Raw genomic sequence first — 18,929 nt, 5'->3', positions numbered from 1 at the left:
AAAACGATCCACAAAACTTAATGGTTTGAAATAAAGTGCAACTACTCGTAGACGAATGTGCATAAGTCAGTTAGATGTTCGCTGGGAAAAGGAAATTTATCAGAATGCGAACACAAACCAAGCGTGTACCTACCCACACATATACACACATACAATACCTACATATATTTATTTTCAATAAATTATTTCGAGAATTAAAAATACCCATGCTGTTTACCTAACAACCCAGGTTGCCATGCTTCTCCATTCTTGTTGTCCGGCGTAAAACAACTTCACACCGAGGTTAACCTTCGAACACGCCACACAAAATTGTCGAAGCGATTTGTGAAGTAGAAGTCTAGTCCTTTTTTGAGCAAAAATTTATAGATTGGCAGTATGAGCCGACATCGCTTTAACAATGTACAGATTAAGGCTCTTCCCGGAGGACTTATGGCCCACAAGGAGCCGGATGCGGATGGCGGGCAGCCCAGTTCGAAGAAAATGCCCTTGTGGCCAAGCGAACGTATTGGTCCGGGTGGCTCTGGAGCTTTTCACTCAGCAAAAGTGGAGTACAGCAAGGAAACAGCCGATCTGATTCGATGTAAGTGGCTTCAGGTCAATAATCTTAATAATTAATTATGATTCGAAAACTACTTTTAAAATAAAAACTGCTTGTAAAAATAACCGGGTAAAAATACAATTGCTTAGTCCTATAATCCATCATAATTTATAGTGCTCGTCAAAGAGTCCAAGATGTCGATGTTGGTACGCAAGCAGATTGATGAGAGTCTAAGAACTGGGGAACCTTTGCCACTTCCCGAACCGCCGCGTCCCAACACCAAAAACGATCCGGACAAGGAGACACTGGCCATTCTGGACCGCGCACGCAATGCCAAGCGAAAGAATCTTCGTCAGATTGAGGCGAGCGGAGCTTACAAGCAGAGCTACTACCGTCCGCCGACGGATAATAGGATGCATGGGGAGAAGGCCAAGTCGCAGCTTCAGTTTACCATGGCCGGGACTCATTTGCCGGATCCAGCAATCAAGCCACGACGACGTCCACGGGAGGAGCAACTTGTAACGGAGGAGGACCTAATTAATGAGCGTAAGTTGAAAATCTTTTGGATTCAAAAACAAAATGTTAATAAAAGAAATTTTCATTGTTTTTAAGTTCTCGACCAAATCAACGAGCGTGCCGAGTGGTTGACCGAAATGGAGTCGATGGGTCAGGGAAAAAAGTATCGTTCGGAAATAAGAGATCAAATCGCCGAGCGTCTGCGTCGCGTTCAAGCGCTGGAATCTAAGATAAAGATGAAATCTGATGGGGGCTTTCGTTTTGTGGACTAAACGCGTTGGTCTGTTATCCAAGTTTACTGAGTTCTTTTATGTAGAACAAACCAATGGAATAAATTCCAAGATTCATTCGAATTATGTGGGAATTTCTGTTAACACTCGATTAATAAATAGCTTTATTCAACTTATTTGCATTCGTATAATTTGGATTTCGGTAAATTTCGTTTTGATCTGGCACATATTTAATACACACTCATTTTAACAATGTAAGAAGCCCAAACGCAAGCACTTTTGACTTTAGATTTTGGCAAAATGAGTATAAAGTACAATGTTAAAAATTCATAAGGTTTAATTAAACATACAGAATAAATTACTGGATTATAAGTATATGTGTATATAGAATATACGGCTATATATATCTCGATCTACGCACTACACTTTGTATATATATATGCACGCATCTGTTAGTTCAAAGAGTAATGTTCCTTCCATTCAAAAATAGACTTTTGTGACCCCAGCTTGTGCTCAACCTTGGATTCCAGGGGGAGGTGGTTTGTCTAGCACGACGGCATGTGGCAGCGGAATTCGCTGGCAGCCTCCGCGAAGCGATTCCGAATCAAGTAGCCGCTAATAACCTCGGCCACCTCGTGTGGACGGTCCTCGTGAACGGCATGGCCGCAGCGGGCCAAAACCTGCATTTGGAAGCGACCCTGCATCTGGCCAACTGTCAGAGTGCGATCCAGTCCATCTATGCTGGCCAGAAGCAACTGTTTCGGCAGGCGCAAGTTGAGGAACTTATCGCTCAGTCCCGAGAACCAGCCCACCCAGTACTTCTCCGATTTGGACAGGTCAATCCGCCAGGTGTAACTGGAAAAGCGGAAATAAATTGTACGCCTAATTAAAATATAAAGATCATACTTTTTGGCAGCTTCGGTCATCGATTTGGTCGTGATGGGCTTCTTGAAATCCGCACCAGCTGTTACGCCTTCCGGGCTGCCATCCGTGGCCTCATCACCCGGCGGTGACGACTCCTCGTCCTCCGAAATACTAAACGGATTGGGAAACATGCTATTGTGATGTGCCTCCTCCAGAACTTCGTCGGGTAGTGGCAGATCATTCGTTGCGAGTTTATTCGTTGTACAGCTGAAACGAATTTATAATTCAGATTTTCTGTAGAAGTTATTTATACCGCCTCACTCACTTAATTATCTGCCCGGGCATGGACACTTTGGCACTGTCCACATTGCGCACCTGGCCACTTCGGATGCACCATTCAATGGCATTCGGAATACTCTGGAAATACTTTGGACGGGAACGCAGAAAGCTTTGCATGCTGGCCAGTGCCTCCATGGCAGTGCCCTCCACAACATCGATAACGGTTATGCCAATCAAATTGGGCACCAGAGCCATGTGGGCAAAGTGGACGGCGATGGCACCGCCCATCGAGTGACCAACCACAAAGAGTTGTGGCACATCCTCGGCATAAAGTTTCAGGATTAAGTCGCCAATGTCTCTATGTTGGGGGAAATTAAAAAAATAAATAAAAATATTAAAATAATTTTGAAAGTTAAGCTTTATGCTATTGATCGTAAAAACGACCAATTTTAGAATTAAAATTTTTTGAGACAAATGACGTAAGCTAGAATCTTGAGTATATGTCAAACATTTAAAATTCCTAATTTTTTCCTAAAAAATAAGTAGATCAATACAGTAATTTGTCTTGATCATTCTAAAAACGTAGAGATCGGCCTCATTTAAATTAAAATGGGCTATTTATACATATATATAAACATATTATGCAAATTTGGCAATTAAAGCTGATTTTAATCGTTTGTTTATCGCAAAACGAAAACTTGGGCGATGGAAGCAACTCACTTGGCCAACGTATCCGCAGAGAGATCGTCCTCGTCGTCGACCTTGCTGTCCCCGTGACCGCGCAGGTCGATGCACAAGCACTGGCAGTAGATCATGCTGGTCACTTCTGACTAAAGTGGATAAGTGGAATTATCATGTGTAATTTAATATCAAAACACCGGCAGATACACACACAAAAGTGGGCCCAGGTGAGGGCCGAGTAGCCACCGCCGTGGAGCAGGAGCAGTACTGGACCCGGCTTCTCTGGCTGCTTGGTGCGGTATATTCTGAAGGTGCGCTTCTCATCCACCACGACGTCTTCCTTCTCCGCGAAAAACTCGTTCCACATGCCCGGCTTGTAGTCGCGGATGCGTGACTTCTTGAACGAGTCCCTATAATTGGCCAAATCGGGTAGAGATTGCGTACGTGCTCCCCCCATCCTAGAGTCTCAACACTTACGCTCGGCCGATGCGCCCGCCAGGAATTGTGGGTGGCAGCTTGCCCTTAAGCAGTGTGCGCTGTAAACTCGACATTGATTCGATTGCCTTCGCAACGGGGTCAACAGGTGGTGCTCCTACGGTGCAGGTGCAGGTGATTAATTGCACTGCTGTTGCTGGAAAATATCCGTTTTTGAAAACAAATAAGATAGCTCCCAACGATGAGATATTGCAGTGTGACCGCGGCTGGGAAAAAATAAAGTGAAGACAGCTGGCAGCACTGCTTACAGAATTTCGGTTGGCAGTGCCTTCGTCTGGCAACGCCGATATGTAACTGATAATTTTTTTAAATCCAAACTTAAATATTTTTAAATTCCGTTATTTCTTACTAACAGTCTCCATTTAACATCGCATTTGTTCAATACAGATTCCACATAAAAGAGCTATAATTGATTCGTTTTTTTTTTTTAAGCTAAAGGTTCGATCAAACACATATGCAACATATAATTTGTATAATTTAATTTAACGAAAAAAAAATTTAGTAGTGTAGCTAATATGTAACCGTTTAGACCGATACCTTATCAAATACTTGACTTTAATAACAATATAATGACCAAGGTAATAGCCTTTTTCAAGTGGAAGCTAAAAAGCTATTTTGGCTAAAGGAAATTTAAAAACCAGTTTTTTAGAATGCAAACAAGAAAGTATTGGTAAGTTATGAAGATGTTTGACCTATTTAACGGTAAAGACAGCTACTTATAAACAAACAAAGCTCTCAACAAGTTGCTACTAATACCCACAGTCAGACTTCGCTAATTGAAAACTTGGGCTTATCAATATGGTCAAAAAGTGGTCACTATGTTAAAGTGAAATTGTTATGTTTAAATTAGTTAATGGTTTCCTGATAAGGAAGTTTCACTGTGTTGCTTATTGTATTCCGGACTAAAACGGAAACAGCACGGCCCGGATCGCTCAGTTGCTGGATGGAACACGACGTGCTCACACCGAAAAACTAGAACTCTACTCTGATAAGGCTAAGAAACAGCTCAGTTATTTTGACCTCATACAGAGAAAGATAAGACATTATTGGGTACGTATTGGCAAAAGTGCTAACATCGTGTTTGTAAATAAAAAGAAAACCTAAATCAGTTTCGTTAAATTATCTGGTTCAAAGAAAACGTATATTAAATGTAAAATTTAAGGCCGCTTAGATTATTTGTTGTTTAGTGCAAATACGTGCTTATTTAGCAGCATTAAACTTCTACTAAAATAACAGGGTCCCTTAAAGTGTATTGTTACAATTTTTACAAGGATTTTTAGTCGGTTTGTTGATAAAGGCTTTCTATAAAGATGTTTAAAGTCAATTTGACGAGTTTCTTTTAAAGAACAGAATTTATGATGTTTTTAACGCTGATAAGATTAGGTTGTGTTTATCCCTTGAATATCAGGAGGGTTAAAGCTTTCGTAAGCCTGGCAACTCCTAAATAACAGCTGCTATCTATCGCCCTCTCGCTTCCGCATGCCCTTCCTTTTCATTTGCCGGCAGAATGGCACTTGTTTTTCCCAATTAAGCGGTCAAATTGGAGTCAATCTAATGTTTTAGTGACTTGGAAATCACTTTTCCGACAGATAACGGAAAAGTTAGTACATCACTTTGTGTACTAATAGCTTTTTCGACATTTTGATAAGGTGAGATTGGTTGATAAGCAAATTTTTTGCACAACCACACAATCACAGGTGCAACTGTTGTTGCTCACGCTATTTGTTTACGTATGTAAATTTGTTTTTGCTCATAAATTTAGATTAACCAGTTGCGACACGTTTACGGTTCGTCGACTGCGAAAATAATTTCTGTTATTAAGGTTTTGCACGCTTGCAGGTGAACATGACTGCCAACGGGAATGGAACTGGTAGGGATTTGGGACCCGGCATCGAAATCGTGGCCCAACAGAAGCTACAACCGGAATCGATGATTTACAAGCGCGTGCAACAACTTGGCGCGTTTTTTAAACAGCAGTTCGGAGAGGATCCAGAGTTTTTCGTTCGTGTGCCCGGAAGGTGAGTCCCCCTTATTGATAGTATAAATATTATCGCTCAAATTAGATATATGTAAATCTTGTTAGAGTCAACATCATAGGCGAGCATGTAGACTACTGCGGTTATTCGGTGCTTCCCATGGCTGTTAGCCAAAGCATCTTTTGGCAGTGGCCAAAAATCTGAATGACAGTCAACTGCAGCTCAGGAATCTGGAGGAAACCAAGTTCCCGGGCTACGATGCAGATCTTAAAACGCTCAGGTGGGTGATTCATGCCATAATAATTACAGAGCAAAGATGAACATTTTACTATAGATTTTTTATTTCTACTTGTCTAAATGCATTTTTGTATTTGACAAAGCCATATTTAAAATATTCATCCAATTTTTGTTTTATGAAAAGTGGTTCGAAAACATTTTTTTTAAATCTTCTACATGTTTGTTTTATCCCAGAATTGAGCTGCCAAAAAGTGGTGGACCAGCCTGGTACAATTACTTCTTGTGCGGCATTAAGGGCATCCAAGAGAATCTAGGCAGTCAGTGGAAACCCACAGGAATGCGCATTGCTGTCGACGGCAACGTGCCTCTGGCTGCAGGACTCTCCAGTTCCAGTGCCATGGTTAGCTCCGCTGTCTTGGCCACTGCCCAAGTTCAGGGCAAGCAGCTGGACCGCAGGGAGCTGGCTTCAATTTCGGCTAAATGTGAGCAATATATTGGCACCCACAGCGGAGGCATGGATCAAGCTATTGCCTACTTGGGAAGAGTAGGTTGTGCCCACCACATCGAGTTCCATCCCAAGCTCAAGGGCACTCCGGTGACTTTGCCAGCGGGCAAGTGTTTCGTCGTTGCCAACAGTCTGGCGCAAAAGAACAAGGCTGCTTCTTCCGACTACAACGAACGTGTGGTTGAGTGCCGACTAGCCACGCGATGGTTGGCCAAACACAAGGGTCTGATCAACTGGCAGGACATCGTTCGATTCATTGATCTGGAGGAGGCTTGCCAAATGGATAACGAGACTTTTGAGAAGCTAATAAAGGACAACTTGACCAAGTGGAATTACACGCGGGCGGATATTTGCAAAGAGTTGGGAGTCACCGAGCAGGAACTGGAAACCAAGTTCCTCTCAGCCAACACTCGGCACATGGAGCAGTTCAAGTTGCGTCAACGTGCACTGCATGTTATTCAGGGTAAGTTGTAAGCTCTAAATCAGGATTTTGACATTTTAGATTAAATCTCGAACATTATTCAAAAGTTTTAGTTCCTGACTTTGTTTCTCAATATAATTTATTGGTAATTGAACAAGTAATTACAGACAATTAAAAAGGCATTGGCATTGTTTTTTACTGAAACGACATTAATCTTATTGACTTTACTTTTTTTACAGAGTCCGGTCGTGTGGCTAAATTCCGGAAGATTTGTGAGCAACTGGCAGCCGGACCCAGCAAAGAAGGTGCCAAACAGCTGGGCGAGCTCATGCGTCAGTCCCATGAAAGTCTTCGTGAACTGTATGAATGCTCCCATCCAGATGTGGAGCGCCTTATTGCCATATCCAACGAGCAGAATGTCAGTGCTCGCGTTACAGGAGCTGGGTAGGCAACCTTAGTGATTTAATTTATACTTTACTGACTTAGTTGCTTTATTAAAGTTGGGGTGGTTGCATAGTGGCCATGTGCGATTCCGTTGAAGCGGCTGACGAGTACATAAAGGCTTTGAAGCGGGACTACTATGCCCATCTGCCATCACATCTGCTGGAACGCCATCAGCCCAACAACTTTAGCGAGGTGGTCTTCGCCACACTTCCAGGAAACGGAGCCGAGTTGTTCATACAGTGAACGCTTGCCAATCCAACTTTTATACCAAAATCACCTTTCAGTCACTATAATCCAACGGTCATTTATAAAGAAAAACATTTAATATGTATGTATGTACAATATATTAACAATTTACAAGCTAAAATACAACAAGGCACGTGGGAAATGAAATTCGTCTGGGAGCGAGACTTCTATCTGCGACTCAGGTAGCCGGCGTTCTTGAACAGCTTGTAGACCTGTTCCCGCGGAATTTTCTCAGCCTCGCGATGCACAACGGCCATTTCCTTCTTCGTCAGCAGGGATTCCTTGGCCAAATTGGCGGCGATCACGGGATCGTTGTAGAATCGCGCACTCTTTGACAGTTCGGGCGGCAGCTCCGACTCCCACTGTGCATTCCGCACCACCGAAGGATGGGCATCGGCTGTGGCATATCCCTGGTACTGGTTGGCCGGTTCGTATGAGTGCGCAGCCGGCAGGCCCAACGCCTGGTGGTAGAAGAACTGGGACCGAGCCGAGCTCACGACCAGACATAGACATCCAGCGAGCAGCGCTACATGGCAGGCGGTCGGCATGATTGGCTACAGAAGGGGCGACAAGGAGCAGGAGCTGGCATTATTGTCCAACGTTCTAATAAAGCGATACGAACAGATTTATTGCCGCCGGTCAGTGGCAGTTTTTAATCTACAAGTCGGCTGTCAGTTTCGTGCGTCATAAATTATGTACGGGAAAATCAATTATCGCATATGGCCAATAGAGTGGGCAGCGCGGAGATCTTGGCTCGGACTCTTACAGTTGCTAATCCGTGAACTTTTTTGCAACTGGAACTGGCTTTTTTATTGATAAGAATTGGACCGGCCGCGAACTGAGTAGAGCGTTTTAATTGTCAAGCGTAGAGTGCTCCAATTTGATCTGAACAAAGCAATCAAAGCTTGAGATACACAAATACAGTGGTCTTTAAATCAGTAATTTATTATAAAGCTTGAACACTTAATAGTTTGTTTCAATATTTAGTTACAAATCCTTTTTTTTTAATTTATAATAGCATACAGTCGAACAGGCTGTATTTACAATTTTAAAACTTTTTTAATTTACATTTTTAATATTAATACTTTATTTGAAAAAAGTCATTGGAATCGAAAACAAAGTTGGAGGCACTCTTTTTTTAGTTTATTATTGTCTGATAATTACTATTATTTTCGGCTCTGTTTACTCAGTTTAAACTTTAAACGTTTGCCTAGAAATAATCCTTGAAAAGGTGACATTGGCTGAAAGTCATCTATACTTTCTGTTCACTGTGCCTATGTGCCATTAAAAATGCATTTACGTTTAGATACTTTGGTTCAGCCAAAGTCAAGGTTACAGTCCCACACAGCCGAATTGGATTTCGGTTCTCCAAAGCACCCACTCACACACGACACTCACTTTGATTTGAAATTTTTTTAGGGGCTAATCCTCGGAGAGAAGCACTTCAACCGAAACTGGAACACCTGGGTGAAGTTGAGACTGTAAACTGATCATAGAATATCGAGGCGGCGAACTTTTATTCGCTTGCCGTTGAATGCCACAAAAACGAGTTGAACTCAAGTTTGTGAGTCAACCGATTCCGATTCCGATTTCGAATCGCGCTCAAAGTCGCTTCTGAGCGTCGAGAATGAGTCAAGTTTTTCAGCTGGCTGCTTTACATTTTATTAAATTAATTATGTTCGGAGCGGTGTGGAGCGGGCTGCAATCTGGCAAGCCAGACTGACCTAGGCCTAGGCGCTTAGATTGGGCAATTAAAAGCAATGATATCTGTCTCCGTTTCTCATGCTCCATAAAAGTGCCCCCCAAAAAAGGTCGGATTTGCCAGCCGGCAGCGTTACGCATGGCAAAAGTCACACAGATATTTGTGTGCACCATTATACTCGAAAAAACAAATATTAACATGTTTTACAAAAATTGATAACTCATTTGGTACTTACCATTTATTAAAATCGAAAAAATGTGTACATTAATCACAAGCACACAAAAAAAATGAGTTGTGAAATAAAAAAACTGCAAAATTTTCCTTTTTTGCTATTATTTATAAAACATAACATTCAGTAAAGAATTTGTGTATTAGAAATTTCGAGTATAATAATTTTATCATTAAAAACTAATCTAAATGGTAGAAAACCTGCTTAGTTTCTTCAGTGTACAAGTAGTACAGCGCTTACAATGATTGACAAGTTTGCTTAGAATCCATGTCCGACTCAATCCGAGCTCTGTGCGATTTTGAAAGTACCGATTGACCCTGAATTTAATGCTTAGCTAGAGTAGAGCCTGAAAATCGAGTCGAGCTCTGTGGCTGCACATGTTTGACCCTAATTTGCCACGGGTGTCGGAGTGTTGGGGTGTACACACATCTGGGGTTATTCAACCGATCAGTTAAGGCGGAAGCTAAAGCCCGGAGTTGCCCGCACTGGACTTTTGGCATAATCACCAGCCGAATGGCAGCCTTGAACTTTCCCGATCTCAGGTGCGTATCTCGGCCTGCGATTGGTATTTACATTGTTTGGGCTTCGTCTCTGGGAGTGGTCTCTTGTTTATTGGCCGTGGCAGATTTGATATTTAATTAATGGCCATTTAGCGGCTTTGTAGATGCATATTAAATAAACAAATTGCCTGGCCCCTGCATTGTTGACTGCGGTAGACGTTAATGAGCTTGGTCTTTGAACTTTATTAGGCTTCGTCTGCGGCTACGTGACCGAAAATTCAGAGAAACTCGGCGTCTGAAAATCAGATGCTTCAAGAAAAATAATAAACCCATTACAAATTTGAATGAGAAAATATGTAATCCTATTATTTGTTTGGGTTTTTAGCTTAAAACCCTTTTATTGGATTATTTTTAAAAATCTACATTTAATTCCATTCTTTTTAGGAATATTAAGCATTTTTATGTTTTTTTTTTGGTATACCTAAGTTAAGCTATTACTTAAGCATTTGATACATTTGCCACTTTTGTCTGATTCTTGTTGTTATCAAATTTTTAATATTTAAATATTGTTAATTATTATTAATATTAACTTTTGTCATAATAACTATTTCGATTTTCAGCGATTTTAGGTGGCGGTTTCACATTACCGAAACGATACCGTGTTTTTTTCTAAAAAATGAACCCCTTTTATTCTGTTTTCGCTTTGATTTTAATGCACATTACCTCGACCCACACGCAGTGCCTGCCAAGGACAGCCAATGCAATTTCAAGTGCACGAATTGGTGGGCCAATGCAAACTGCTCTCGGCCGACGCGGCGTATGAGCAACATCCGCTTTGGCGGGTCGGCGCATTAAGTATACGCAACCGGGCCGAGTGAAAGTACTACACGGTGACCCTGAACGAGAGTCACGCCTGCCACCTCCTACCGGCTTTCAAAATGCAATTTCAAATTTAGAACTGAGCGAAGTGCAAGAGAACTGAGAGTGTGTCGGTTCTCATTTCTCACTGCGTTTTAAGCTCTCTAGTGAGTTTTTGCATTACACTTGGGCTGCCAGTCGACGTTTGGCAGTTCGACGGGCGGTTTGTCTGTCGCACTTTGCACACTTTTCGCATAGGTGTGCTATAACCAAAGTGTTTTCCCAGTTCTTAGCCAGCGGAAATTGTATAATAATTGCGGAAAAAACTGACCTGGACTGAATTCGGATTTGTGTCAGTGCTAGAAAGAAAATGCTGCAGCGGCAGAAATCGACGGCTAACAAAAGATTTGGCAGTAGCCTTCTCCAATCGAGAACCATTTCCCATCGGGCAGCCAAGTGAAGTGGATAAAATGGCTTTGGCAGCGACCCCAAAAGCAGGACCTTCGCGTGGCGGCATGGCAATGACCATGAATTCGACTGGTAGTTCTGTTAATCAATACGAGGAGAATGCCGAGCACTTGCGCCAGCTGTTCAGCCAGAGCAAGCTGGTGTCCTTTAGCATTGCCCACATCACGTGTTCCGCGGGCAGCAGCAGCGGCGACAACTACATGTCCGTGGTGAAGCGGGTCACTATCAGCCGAGAGCCGCCGGCAAGAGATCAGACCCAGGATCATGAGCAGACCAGAAATGACATCGGTAAGCGCAACTTGTGAAGACGCCAGGCGCCATTAAACTCATCGTATCGATTTTCTTTTTGATACCCTAAAATGTTGGTCATTATGAATACAGTTCCTATTGGACCCAATTTACGAAAAGCTTATAAGTTGTAAAAAAACAAAGAAAGTAACCTGGTTTAAAATATTTCTTAATTATTAATAATAATGGATCCAACGTGAACTTTATTTTTCTCCTACAAACCTAAGCTTTCGATTATTTTAAGGAATTTTATTTTTTATTCATTTATTTTTTACAAATATAATAAGAAGAACAAACAATGATTTTTAAAAGAGGGTATATGCAAGTTCAACCATAACAGCTTGCCATGCTGAGCGGTGGTGTCGAGTGGGTTGACCTTGTTGCACGCATTCTAAATGCAATGCACCCATACACCCAGGCGTATACGTAATATAAATTTGCTAAAGGTCAGCACGCACACTCACACACCCGCGAAAGAGAGAGAGAGAGAGGCGGCGAAAATAGCTCTCACGCACGCAAGGCCGCCGCCGGTTCATTCATAAATATAAATCATAGACAGCGACGTAAACAAAAATCAGCTGGTCGTATTTGCCGCTCTCTTGGTTTGTTTTGGTCTGCGTTTTCTGCCCCCTACACTAGTCAAAACCACGCATTACTCATAAAGATTCTCCAAGCTACATTTTGTAACACATTCATTGATAAAATGAATGTATAACATTTTGTTATTAATACGAAAACTACTTACAACAGGCAGTAAGCCAGGTTGCTATAATATTATTTGCACAACGAAAAGTTATGAGATATTTTATGATCTATTTATTTTGTTCTATACACTCTTTTTGTTTAGTCACGGTCATTGTCAAGCGGCAAATTGCGAGTCTGTCGCGACGGCAGCTTTACCGCTGTGAGGAGGCCTTCAACAACGAGATCAAGGCCTATCGGCATTTGGCTCCCCTTTTGGCAGCTTACAGCCGCCAGCAACTTTTTCCGGTGTGCCACATTGCGGAAAGCCAGGATCGCAAGGACTCCGAAAAAGGGGAGCCCATTATCGTGTTGCAGGACCTTAAAGCCTTGGGTTTTCGCATGAAGGATCGTCTAACTGGTTTGGAATTGCACGACTGCCTGCTGGTGATGAAGGTGAGTGAGTCCTTCTATAAAACATCCTTTACTTACAAGCCCTCATATTAGAAACTAGCCGAAATGCATGCAGCTTCGCTAGTTGCCCAGGAGTTGGACTCCGCCTCCTTCGCGTCTGAAGCGGATCACCTTCAAGAGATTGTCTATTGCGATGAGGCGACGGACTTCTATGCCACCATTCTCGATACTTCGGTGCAGCAGGCTTTGGAAAGTTTAGGTGGCGCCAATGTAAACGATAGTCTGACCACACCCATTCGCCTGCTCGGGGAACTCCGTACCAATTTATTTGGGAAGCTAAAGCAGGAGATTAATGCCGCTGCGGAGGCGCCACTGAGCGTGATCTGCCATGGTGACTTGTGGGTGAACAACATTATGTTTCGCTCTGATCCGGAGGAGGTGATCTTCTTCGACTTGCAGGCCATGCGACGGACTTCACCCATCTTCGATATACTCCATTTTATCTACACCAGCACGAGAAGGCAGCTAAGGGATCTGCACACGGACACTTTGTTGGCTGCTTACTCCGAAGCTTTAGGTCAAGAACTAAGGCACCAGTTGGAGGGTACCCCAGCCGCAGAGAGACTAGAGGATCTATGCGAAGCCTTTTCATTGCAGCGACTGAGTGCGGAGTATGTGCGACACGTGCATTACGGCCTTGCCATCGGCATGTGGATCCTACCAGCTGTCACTTTTGATCCGGACAACCTGCCCAATTTGGACGTAATGAGCGAGCAAAATCTCACTGGCAAGGAAATAAAGTGCACCCAAACGCTCACCTCGGAGTACCATCTGCGTATCCGCGAGCTGGTGATGGAGTTCTACGAGCTCGGCTATCTCTAAACGAGATGCAAAACTTGTAAAAGTATTCTTAGTCATGTAGTGATACAATTAACTCTAACGTTCGCAATAAATAGATTGTAGATTTGCCTTTGAGGAACTATAGCTCTCTCTTGAAGGTTCCTTTATTACCGAATAATTGTTCAATTTTTAACTTACAAAAGTTGCGTAGAAAAACAAATCTGGCGCGGGGTAAAAGCCAAAACAAAGAACTTATAAAGAACAACGGACATACCGTGGCATGGACATGGATCTGTAGGCTTTATAAGTGTAACATGGATGCGTGGAATTCCAGAAGAGTGCTTCGTGGGGGTTAGTTTCAATCTCACTTGTTGCCGCCGCCGCCCCAGCCAAGGAATCCCTTGACGAAACCGGTGATCGATGCGCCCTTCTTGCCGGGCGACTCCAGTTTGTCCTCCAGCGAAGGTAGCTCCACGTAGTTCATGGCCAAATCGAAGAAGAGCGGTTTGCAGGGTATGGGCTCCATGTCGGGGGTCAACTTGAACACATTGGGTGTCTTGGTGTGCAGAGATTGGTCCTCCTTGTACAGTGATAAGCGCTCGTACAAAGGTTTCGTCGTCTTTTGCGACTTGGTGGTAGTTCCGGCCTCCTCGCTGTTGTCATCCTCCAGCACACTGTACGCATGGGCAGAAAACTTGCAGCCCTCGATGGCTGACACGACCTTCTTAAGCTCATCCTGCAGCTGAAACTCGGGGCTTGCCTTGCCCTTTAGCGCTTCGGTGGCGTAGTTGGATGCGCGTTCGTACAGCGCCACTGCCTCCTTCCACTTCTTCATGTCGATCAGGGTAAGCGCAATGTAGTAGCAGCGGAAGGCCTTGAAGGTAATGGAGAGGTTCTCCACCTCGCTCTGGTACTTTGCATCGTCTTCTAAGCCAGTGATCTGCTGCATTTCTGTGACATTCTGCAGGATGATCTCGTAGAGGCGGGCCAAATCCTGGGATCTCACGCGCTTGCCGTCGCCCACATTCTGTTGTGACTGTTGGTTGGGATCGTCAAAGTTTAGCTTGGCCTGGTGAGGGTTAAAGAAATAAGAAAGTAGAAAAAAAAACTAGTTTATAAAGACTTACCTGCTCCACTAGGCAAAGATTACGCTGCAGCGTGCGGCTGTGGCGAATGTAACTCAAGTAGGCTAGAAGATATTGCACGCCGGATACTGTCTGCCCGGTGGTTAGTGAACGTAACTTGGGATCCTGTTTGATTTCGTCCCGCACTGCCTGGATAGCGTCCTTGCAGTCCATCAGAATGCGCTCGATCAGTTCTATCTTGGCATCCAGTTTGGTGGCCTTGGCCAGCGACTTGTCCAACTCCTGGGCACTGAGCAGGAACAAACGAACTTTCTCCGGGCGTACAGTGACCTTGCGACCGCGCCAGTCGATCGTCTGCAGTCCTTCACTGCTCTCCGTCTTAGTCTGACTGACCAAAACATCCAGATTCTCGAGCACTCCCTGAGCGCGTAGCTCCAGGATCTCATCGATCTTTCCGCCACTGGCACCACCGCTGATGTTATAGGCGCAATAGCGCAGATTAGGCGTGAACTCATTAACTTTTGCGCGGTATAGTTCCTGTTCGTCATCTGGCAGAGCCTTGGCAAGGTTCTCGTACACCACCTGGGCTCGCTTTAGGTGTTCACCAGCGGTTTTCCACAGCTGGAGCTCAAAATGCAGTGTGCCGTGCATCCAGGCAACATAGGCTTCGCATTCCAGCTTGGTGCGGGCATCGAATGCTTCAGTCTAGGAATAATATATGAATTAAACTTAATGCATATATGTTATAGCACAAATTTGTAGCCTACATTGCACAGTTCCTGCAGTTGGAGAGCGTAGAAACAGGCCCTTCGCAGCTTGTTGATCAAGTGAAAGCGCTTTCGCGGCTCCGTGTTAGATTCCTGCTTGAGCTGCATGGCGTAAGCCCAGGCCCGCTCTGCGCTGATCAGTGGGATGTGGATAAACCGCTCGTCCGCTTTCTTGCCCGTCAACTGCCCAATGGTCACGTCGCGTCGTTTGAAGTGCCGCTTGTCGCCTTGCGGGTACTTCAGTGCCTTCCTCAATCGACGGATACGGCGCGTGCAGTAGCCCCTATACCTCTGGAAATCGCCGTGGCGCAGACCGTGCTGCTGTTGGGCATCCTTGATCATATGCAGAACTGAAGCGAGAGTGAAAGTTCAATGCATATTAGCATACAGACTTTTAGGTTAAAGGGAGCTGGGCGTCTGGTGCGCTCGACGACGTGGTAGCGCCCATTTGGGAACTTACTCTCCACTGTGAAGATCTTAACCGGCTCGGGCGCTACCGGAGCACTCTCCGTCTTCTCCAGAACGTCTCCAGTATTTTGATTATCCTCTTGGACGACCATTTTTAAGCCAGTCGACACAAATCAACGACGTGTAAAAATTAGGGATGAGAAACTTATTGGGATTGTCAAAAACACCGCCACTATCGATATTTGCGTAACAGTTCTCGCGCAATATGTATCGGTGTATAATTCTTATTCGAAATTTTATTTAATTACGACTATAGTCAGTTTTTTTATAATTATATGTAAGTTTATCAAATATCTAAAGGAAAACCGGTTAAATAATTAATATTTCCTCTTTGACTAAGGCTGTCACTACTGAATTCCACAATTGTTAAAAGTTTTAAAATAGTTTTAAATCGTGTTTTTTATTAATAATTTTTTTTTTAAAATTTGTTTAAATCTAAAATAATCAAAAACATGTCTCAACCATTAAATCTAACTAACGGTATAGGTATCGATATCGATAGTTCATCTGCCCGCCTCTATCCGCAGAAGTGTTGGAAAATTCATCGAAACTCCCCCCTTTTGAAACTTGTTGGCTGACACGCAAGAGCGTGCGTTCTGTCTGTTTTACAACAATTTCGGCCTAGTTCGCAGGTAAAATTTAAAGTTTTTGTTAGTCTGACAACGTGAAAGTGTAGAAGAAAGCCAACTGCATGACAGACAAAGAAAATTCGCCGTGAAAAGCAATTGTTTTGGCCACGCTTTGAGGTTATACTTTCACTCACTGGCGAACAGAGTCACTGCACCCCCCCGCTCCGCTCTAAAAGCAATGCACCAGATTTGTTTTGACGGCCGGGGATTGGGGATTTGCAACGTTGACAATGAACTGATTACCATAAAGACGACTGATTACTAGAGCTAACCACAACTGATTGAAAAACTTTTCTTTTTAATCCACAGCATGTCGCGCAGAAAAGAGAACGAGGAGGTGGACAAGCAGACGCGTATTGCCATCGTCAGCGATGACAAGTGCAAACCCAAGCGGTGTCGGCAGGAGTGCAAGAAGACCTGCCCGGTGGTGCGCATGGGCAAGCTCTGCATTGAGGTGACGCCCACCTCCAAGATAGCCTCGCTGTCCGAGGAGCTGTGCATTGGTTGTGGTATCTGTGTCAAGGTAGGTTAACCAGCTGACCCTAAAATTCCAACCCAAATAACCATGTTTGCCCCACAGAAATGCCCCTTTGAGGCCATCACAATTATCAACTTGCCCAGCAACCTGGAGAAGCACACAACGCATCGCTACAGCAAAAACTCCTTCAAGCTGCATCGTCTGCCCATTCCGCGTCCAGGTGAAGTGCTTGGCTTGGTGGGTCAAAACGGTATTGGCAAGTCGACCGCCTTAAAGATCCTTGCGGGCAAGCAGAAACCGAATTTGGGCAAGTACGCCAATCCTCCCGACTGGACGGAGATCCTAAGCTACTTCCGTGGTTCCGAGTTGCAAAACTACTTCACTAAGATTTTGGAGGACAATTTGAAAGCGCTCGTTAAGCCACAGTATGTGGATCAAATCCCCAAGGCTGTGCGCGGTGCTGTCGGCGATCTGCTGGACAAGAAGGACGAGCGTGAGCTGCAGACGAAAATCTGCGAGATGCTGGACCTTTCGCACATCCGAGATCGTGAGATCGCTCAGCTTTCTGGTGGAGAATTGCAGCGTTTTGCAATTGCTATGGTGTGCATACAGAATGCGGATATTTTCATGTTTGACGAGCCGTCCTCGTATTTGGATGTGAAGCAGCGTCTTAATGCTGCCTTGACTATTCGGTCGCTTCTTCATCCCACTAAGTAGGTTAGTAATCTTCAAACGATCATTTTTATTAACAAAATACTAACTTTCAGGTTCATTATCGTGGTAGAGCACGATCTGTCTGTGCTGGATTACTTGTCCGACTTTATTTGCTGCCTTTACGGAGTTCCCGGTTGCTACGGAGTGGTCACTATGCCCTTCTCCGTGCGTGAAGGCATCAACATTTTCCTCGATGGCTTTGTGCCCACCGAAAATATGCGTTTCCGTACAGAGTCGTTAACGTTTAAAGTCTCTGAGTCCGCCACGGAAGAGGAGATTAAACGCATGAACCACTACGTGTATCCCGCCATGGTGAAGACCCTAGGAAAATTCGAGCTGACCGTGGAGAAGGGACACTTTAGCGATTCCGAGATCCTCGTGCTGCTGGGCGAAAACGGTACGGGAAAAACCACGTTTATCCGTATGCTGGCCGGTAATCTGCAGCCCGATGGCGAGGTTGAGCTGCCCATGCTCAACATCTCTTACAAGCCGCAGAAGATTTCCCCGAAATTCCAGAACCATGTGCGTCATTTGCTGCATGACAAGATTCGTGATGCTTACGTGCATCCGCAGTTTATTGCCGATGTGATGAAGCCCATGAAGATCGAAGAAATCATGGACCAGGAGGTGCAAAACCTTTCTGGTGGTGAGTTGCAGCGAGTCGCCTTGGTTTTGTGTCTTGGCAAGCCAGCAGATGTCTACCTCATCGACGAACCCTCCGCGTATTTAGATTCGGAGCAGCGTCTTGTAGCCGCCAAGGTTATCAAGCGGTATGTTTTATCTTGATTTCAAAGTGGCATATATATTGGCAATTATCTGTTTTAGCTACATTTTGCACGCCAAGAAAACTGGATTTGTGGTGGAGCACGATTTCATCATGGCCACCTACCTCGCCGACCGTGTCATTGTTATTGAAGGCCAGCCTTCAGTGAAAACGACTGCCTCTACGCCTCAGTCTCTCCTAAATGGCATGAACCGATTTCTCGAACTTCTCGGCATCACCTTCCGTCGCGATCCCAACAACTTCAGGCCTCGGATTAACAAGAACAATTCGGTCAAGGACACGGAACAAAAGCGCTCCGGCCAGTTCTTCTTTTTGGAAGACGAAGCAAGCAACTAATCCGGAATCACTGACATCTTTGATTAAACAGCTCGTTTCACTTTGTTTTCTTTTGCTCTCCTTTGTTCATTTTGCAATCTTTGGTCAAAAACACCCATTTGCTATCAACTTATTTTTGTTATTGTTGTCAAGGATTACGTACAATCAAAGATTGGGGCTTTGTTGTACTTTATTAAAGTGAGTTTTATATACGTTTTTACAGCGAAATAAATAGTGAACCTTAAAAACCAACAAAAATTGATGTCTTAAAGGTGTT

At 44.0% G+C, this 18,929-nt stretch overlaps 7 protein-coding genes across 7 annotated transcripts; 4 read left to right on the top strand and 3 right to left on the bottom strand.

The window, feature by feature from the left end:
• The first annotated feature begins 262 nt into the window (after positions 1-262).
• LOC108093765 (UPF0193 protein EVG1 homolog) lies at positions 263-1,460 on the top strand. The gene is made up of 3 exons (XM_017194037.2): positions 263-580; positions 713-1,084; positions 1,151-1,460. The coding sequence occupies exons 1-3, from the start codon at positions 376-378 to the stop codon at positions 1,324-1,326; spliced, it is 753 nt and encodes a 250-aa protein (XP_017049526.1). The 5' UTR covers positions 263-375; the 3' UTR covers positions 1,327-1,460.
• A 141-nt stretch (positions 1,461-1,601) lies between these two features.
• LOC108093754 (protein phosphatase methylesterase 1) lies at positions 1,602-3,803 on the bottom strand. Its single transcript, XM_017194026.2, has 6 exons — positions 3,586-3,803; positions 3,320-3,518; positions 3,148-3,257; positions 2,474-2,785; positions 2,191-2,415; positions 1,602-2,139 (listed from the first exon to the last, which is right to left on the bottom strand). Exons 1-6 carry the CDS (start codon positions 3,657-3,659, stop codon positions 1,830-1,832), a joined length of 1,230 nt encoding a protein of 409 aa, XP_017049515.1. The 5' UTR covers positions 3,660-3,803; the 3' UTR covers positions 1,602-1,829.
• Positions 3,804-4,553: 750 nt separating this feature from the next.
• LOC108093945 (N-acetylgalactosamine kinase) lies at positions 4,554-7,530 on the top strand. Its single transcript, XM_017194337.2, is given in 7 exon segments — positions 4,554-4,653; positions 5,443-5,621; positions 5,687-5,760; positions 5,763-5,859; positions 6,051-6,784; positions 6,982-7,186; positions 7,243-7,530. Coding segments are annotated over 6 exon segments (1,470 nt in total). The 5' UTR covers positions 4,554-4,653; positions 5,443-5,448; the 3' UTR covers positions 7,430-7,530.
• A 59-nt stretch (positions 7,531-7,589) lies between these two features.
• Positions 7,590-8,981, bottom strand: LOC108093955. Its single transcript, XM_017194358.2, has 2 exons — positions 8,831-8,981; positions 7,590-7,986 (listed from the first exon to the last, which is right to left on the bottom strand). The coding sequence occupies exon 2, from the start codon at positions 7,978-7,980 to the stop codon at positions 7,600-7,602; it is 381 nt and encodes a 126-aa protein (XP_017049847.1). The 5' UTR covers positions 7,981-7,986; positions 8,831-8,981; the 3' UTR covers positions 7,590-7,599.
• A 1,963-nt stretch (positions 8,982-10,944) lies between these two features.
• On the top strand, positions 10,945-13,547 carry LOC108093937. Its single transcript, XM_017194324.1, has 3 exons — positions 10,945-11,477; positions 12,325-12,614; positions 12,666-13,547. The coding sequence occupies exons 1-3, from the start codon at positions 11,192-11,194 to the stop codon at positions 13,452-13,454; spliced, it is 1,365 nt and encodes a 454-aa protein (XP_017049813.1). The 5' UTR covers positions 10,945-11,191; the 3' UTR covers positions 13,455-13,547.
• On the bottom strand, positions 13,537-15,874 carry LOC108093930 (signal recognition particle subunit SRP68). Its single transcript, XM_017194311.2, has 4 exons — positions 15,725-15,874; positions 15,265-15,614; positions 14,540-15,202; positions 13,537-14,481 (listed from the first exon to the last, which is right to left on the bottom strand). The coding sequence occupies exons 1-4, from the start codon at positions 15,822-15,824 to the stop codon at positions 13,777-13,779; spliced, it is 1,818 nt and encodes a 605-aa protein (XP_017049800.1). The 5' UTR covers positions 15,825-15,874; the 3' UTR covers positions 13,537-13,776.
• A 383-nt stretch (positions 15,875-16,257) lies between these two features.
• On the top strand, positions 16,258-18,910 carry LOC108093831 (protein Pixie). The gene is made up of 5 exons (XM_017194164.2): positions 16,258-16,364; positions 16,671-16,884; positions 16,942-17,552; positions 17,607-18,323; positions 18,379-18,910. Exons 2-5 carry the CDS (start codon positions 16,672-16,674, stop codon positions 18,671-18,673), a joined length of 1,836 nt encoding a protein of 611 aa, XP_017049653.1. The 5' UTR covers positions 16,258-16,364; position 16,671; the 3' UTR covers positions 18,674-18,910.
• The last annotated feature ends 19 nt before the right edge of the window (positions 18,911-18,929 follow it).

Source organism: Drosophila ficusphila, unplaced genomic scaffold, assembly GCF_018152265.1.
Source record: "Drosophila ficusphila isolate 14025-0441.05 unplaced genomic scaffold, ASM1815226v1 contig_106, whole genome shotgun sequence".
In the NCBI taxonomy this organism is placed as follows: Eukaryota; Metazoa; Arthropoda; class Insecta; order Diptera; family Drosophilidae; genus Drosophila; species Drosophila ficusphila.
This window is presented reverse-complemented; position numbering and strand designations above follow the sequence as displayed.

Coding starts and splice junctions, on each gene's coding strand:
- LOC108093765 (XM_017194037.2), top strand. CDS start 376: ATGAGCCGACATCGCTTTAACAATGTACAGATTAAGGCTCTTCCCGGA. Junction 581..712: donor AACAGCCGATCTGATTCGAT/GTAAGTGGCTTC, acceptor CATAATTTATAG/TGCTCGTCAAAGAGTCCAAG. Junction 1,085..1,150: donor GGAGGACCTAATTAATGAGC/GTAAGTTGAAAA, acceptor ATTGTTTTTAAG/TTCTCGACCAAATCAACGAG.
- LOC108093754 (XM_017194026.2), bottom strand. CDS start 3,659: ATGTCGAGTTTACAGCGCACACTGCTTAAGGGCAAGCTGCCACCCACA. Junction 2,786..3,147: donor TCTGCGGATACGTTGGCCAA/GTGAGTTGCTTC, acceptor CCCCCAACATAG/AGACATTGGCGACTTAATCC. Junction 2,140..2,190: donor ATGACCGAAGCTGCCAAAAA/GTATGATCTTTA, acceptor CCGCTTTTCCAG/TTACACCTGGCGGATTGACC.
- LOC108093955 (XM_017194358.2), bottom strand. CDS start 7,980: ATGCCGACCGCCTGCCATGTAGCGCTGCTCGCTGGATGTCTATGTCTG.
- LOC108093937 (XM_017194324.1), top strand. CDS start 11,192: ATGGCTTTGGCAGCGACCCCAAAAGCAGGACCTTCGCGTGGCGGCATG. Junction 11,478..12,324: donor GCAGACCAGAAATGACATCG/GTAAGCGCAACT, acceptor CTTTTTGTTTAG/TCACGGTCATTGTCAAGCGG. Junction 12,615..12,665: donor ACTGCCTGCTGGTGATGAAG/GTGAGTGAGTCC, acceptor CCCTCATATTAG/AAACTAGCCGAAATGCATGC.
- LOC108093930 (XM_017194311.2), bottom strand. CDS start 15,824: ATGGTCGTCCAAGAGGATAATCAAAATACTGGAGACGTTCTGGAGAAG. Junction 15,615..15,724: donor TAAGATCTTCACAGTGGAGA/GTAAGTTCCCAA, acceptor CTCTCGCTTCAG/TTCTGCATATGATCAAGGAT. Junction 15,203..15,264: donor AACTGCAGGAACTGTGCAAT/GTAGGCTACAAA, acceptor TATTATTCCTAG/ACTGAAGCATTCGATGCCCG.
- LOC108093831 (XM_017194164.2), top strand. CDS start 16,672: ATGTCGCGCAGAAAAGAGAACGAGGAGGTGGACAAGCAGACGCGTATT. Junction 16,885..16,941: donor GTTGTGGTATCTGTGTCAAG/GTAGGTTAACCA, acceptor TTTGCCCCACAG/AAATGCCCCTTTGAGGCCAT. Junction 17,553..17,606: donor TCGCTTCTTCATCCCACTAA/GTAGGTTAGTAA, acceptor ACTAACTTTCAG/GTTCATTATCGTGGTAGAGC.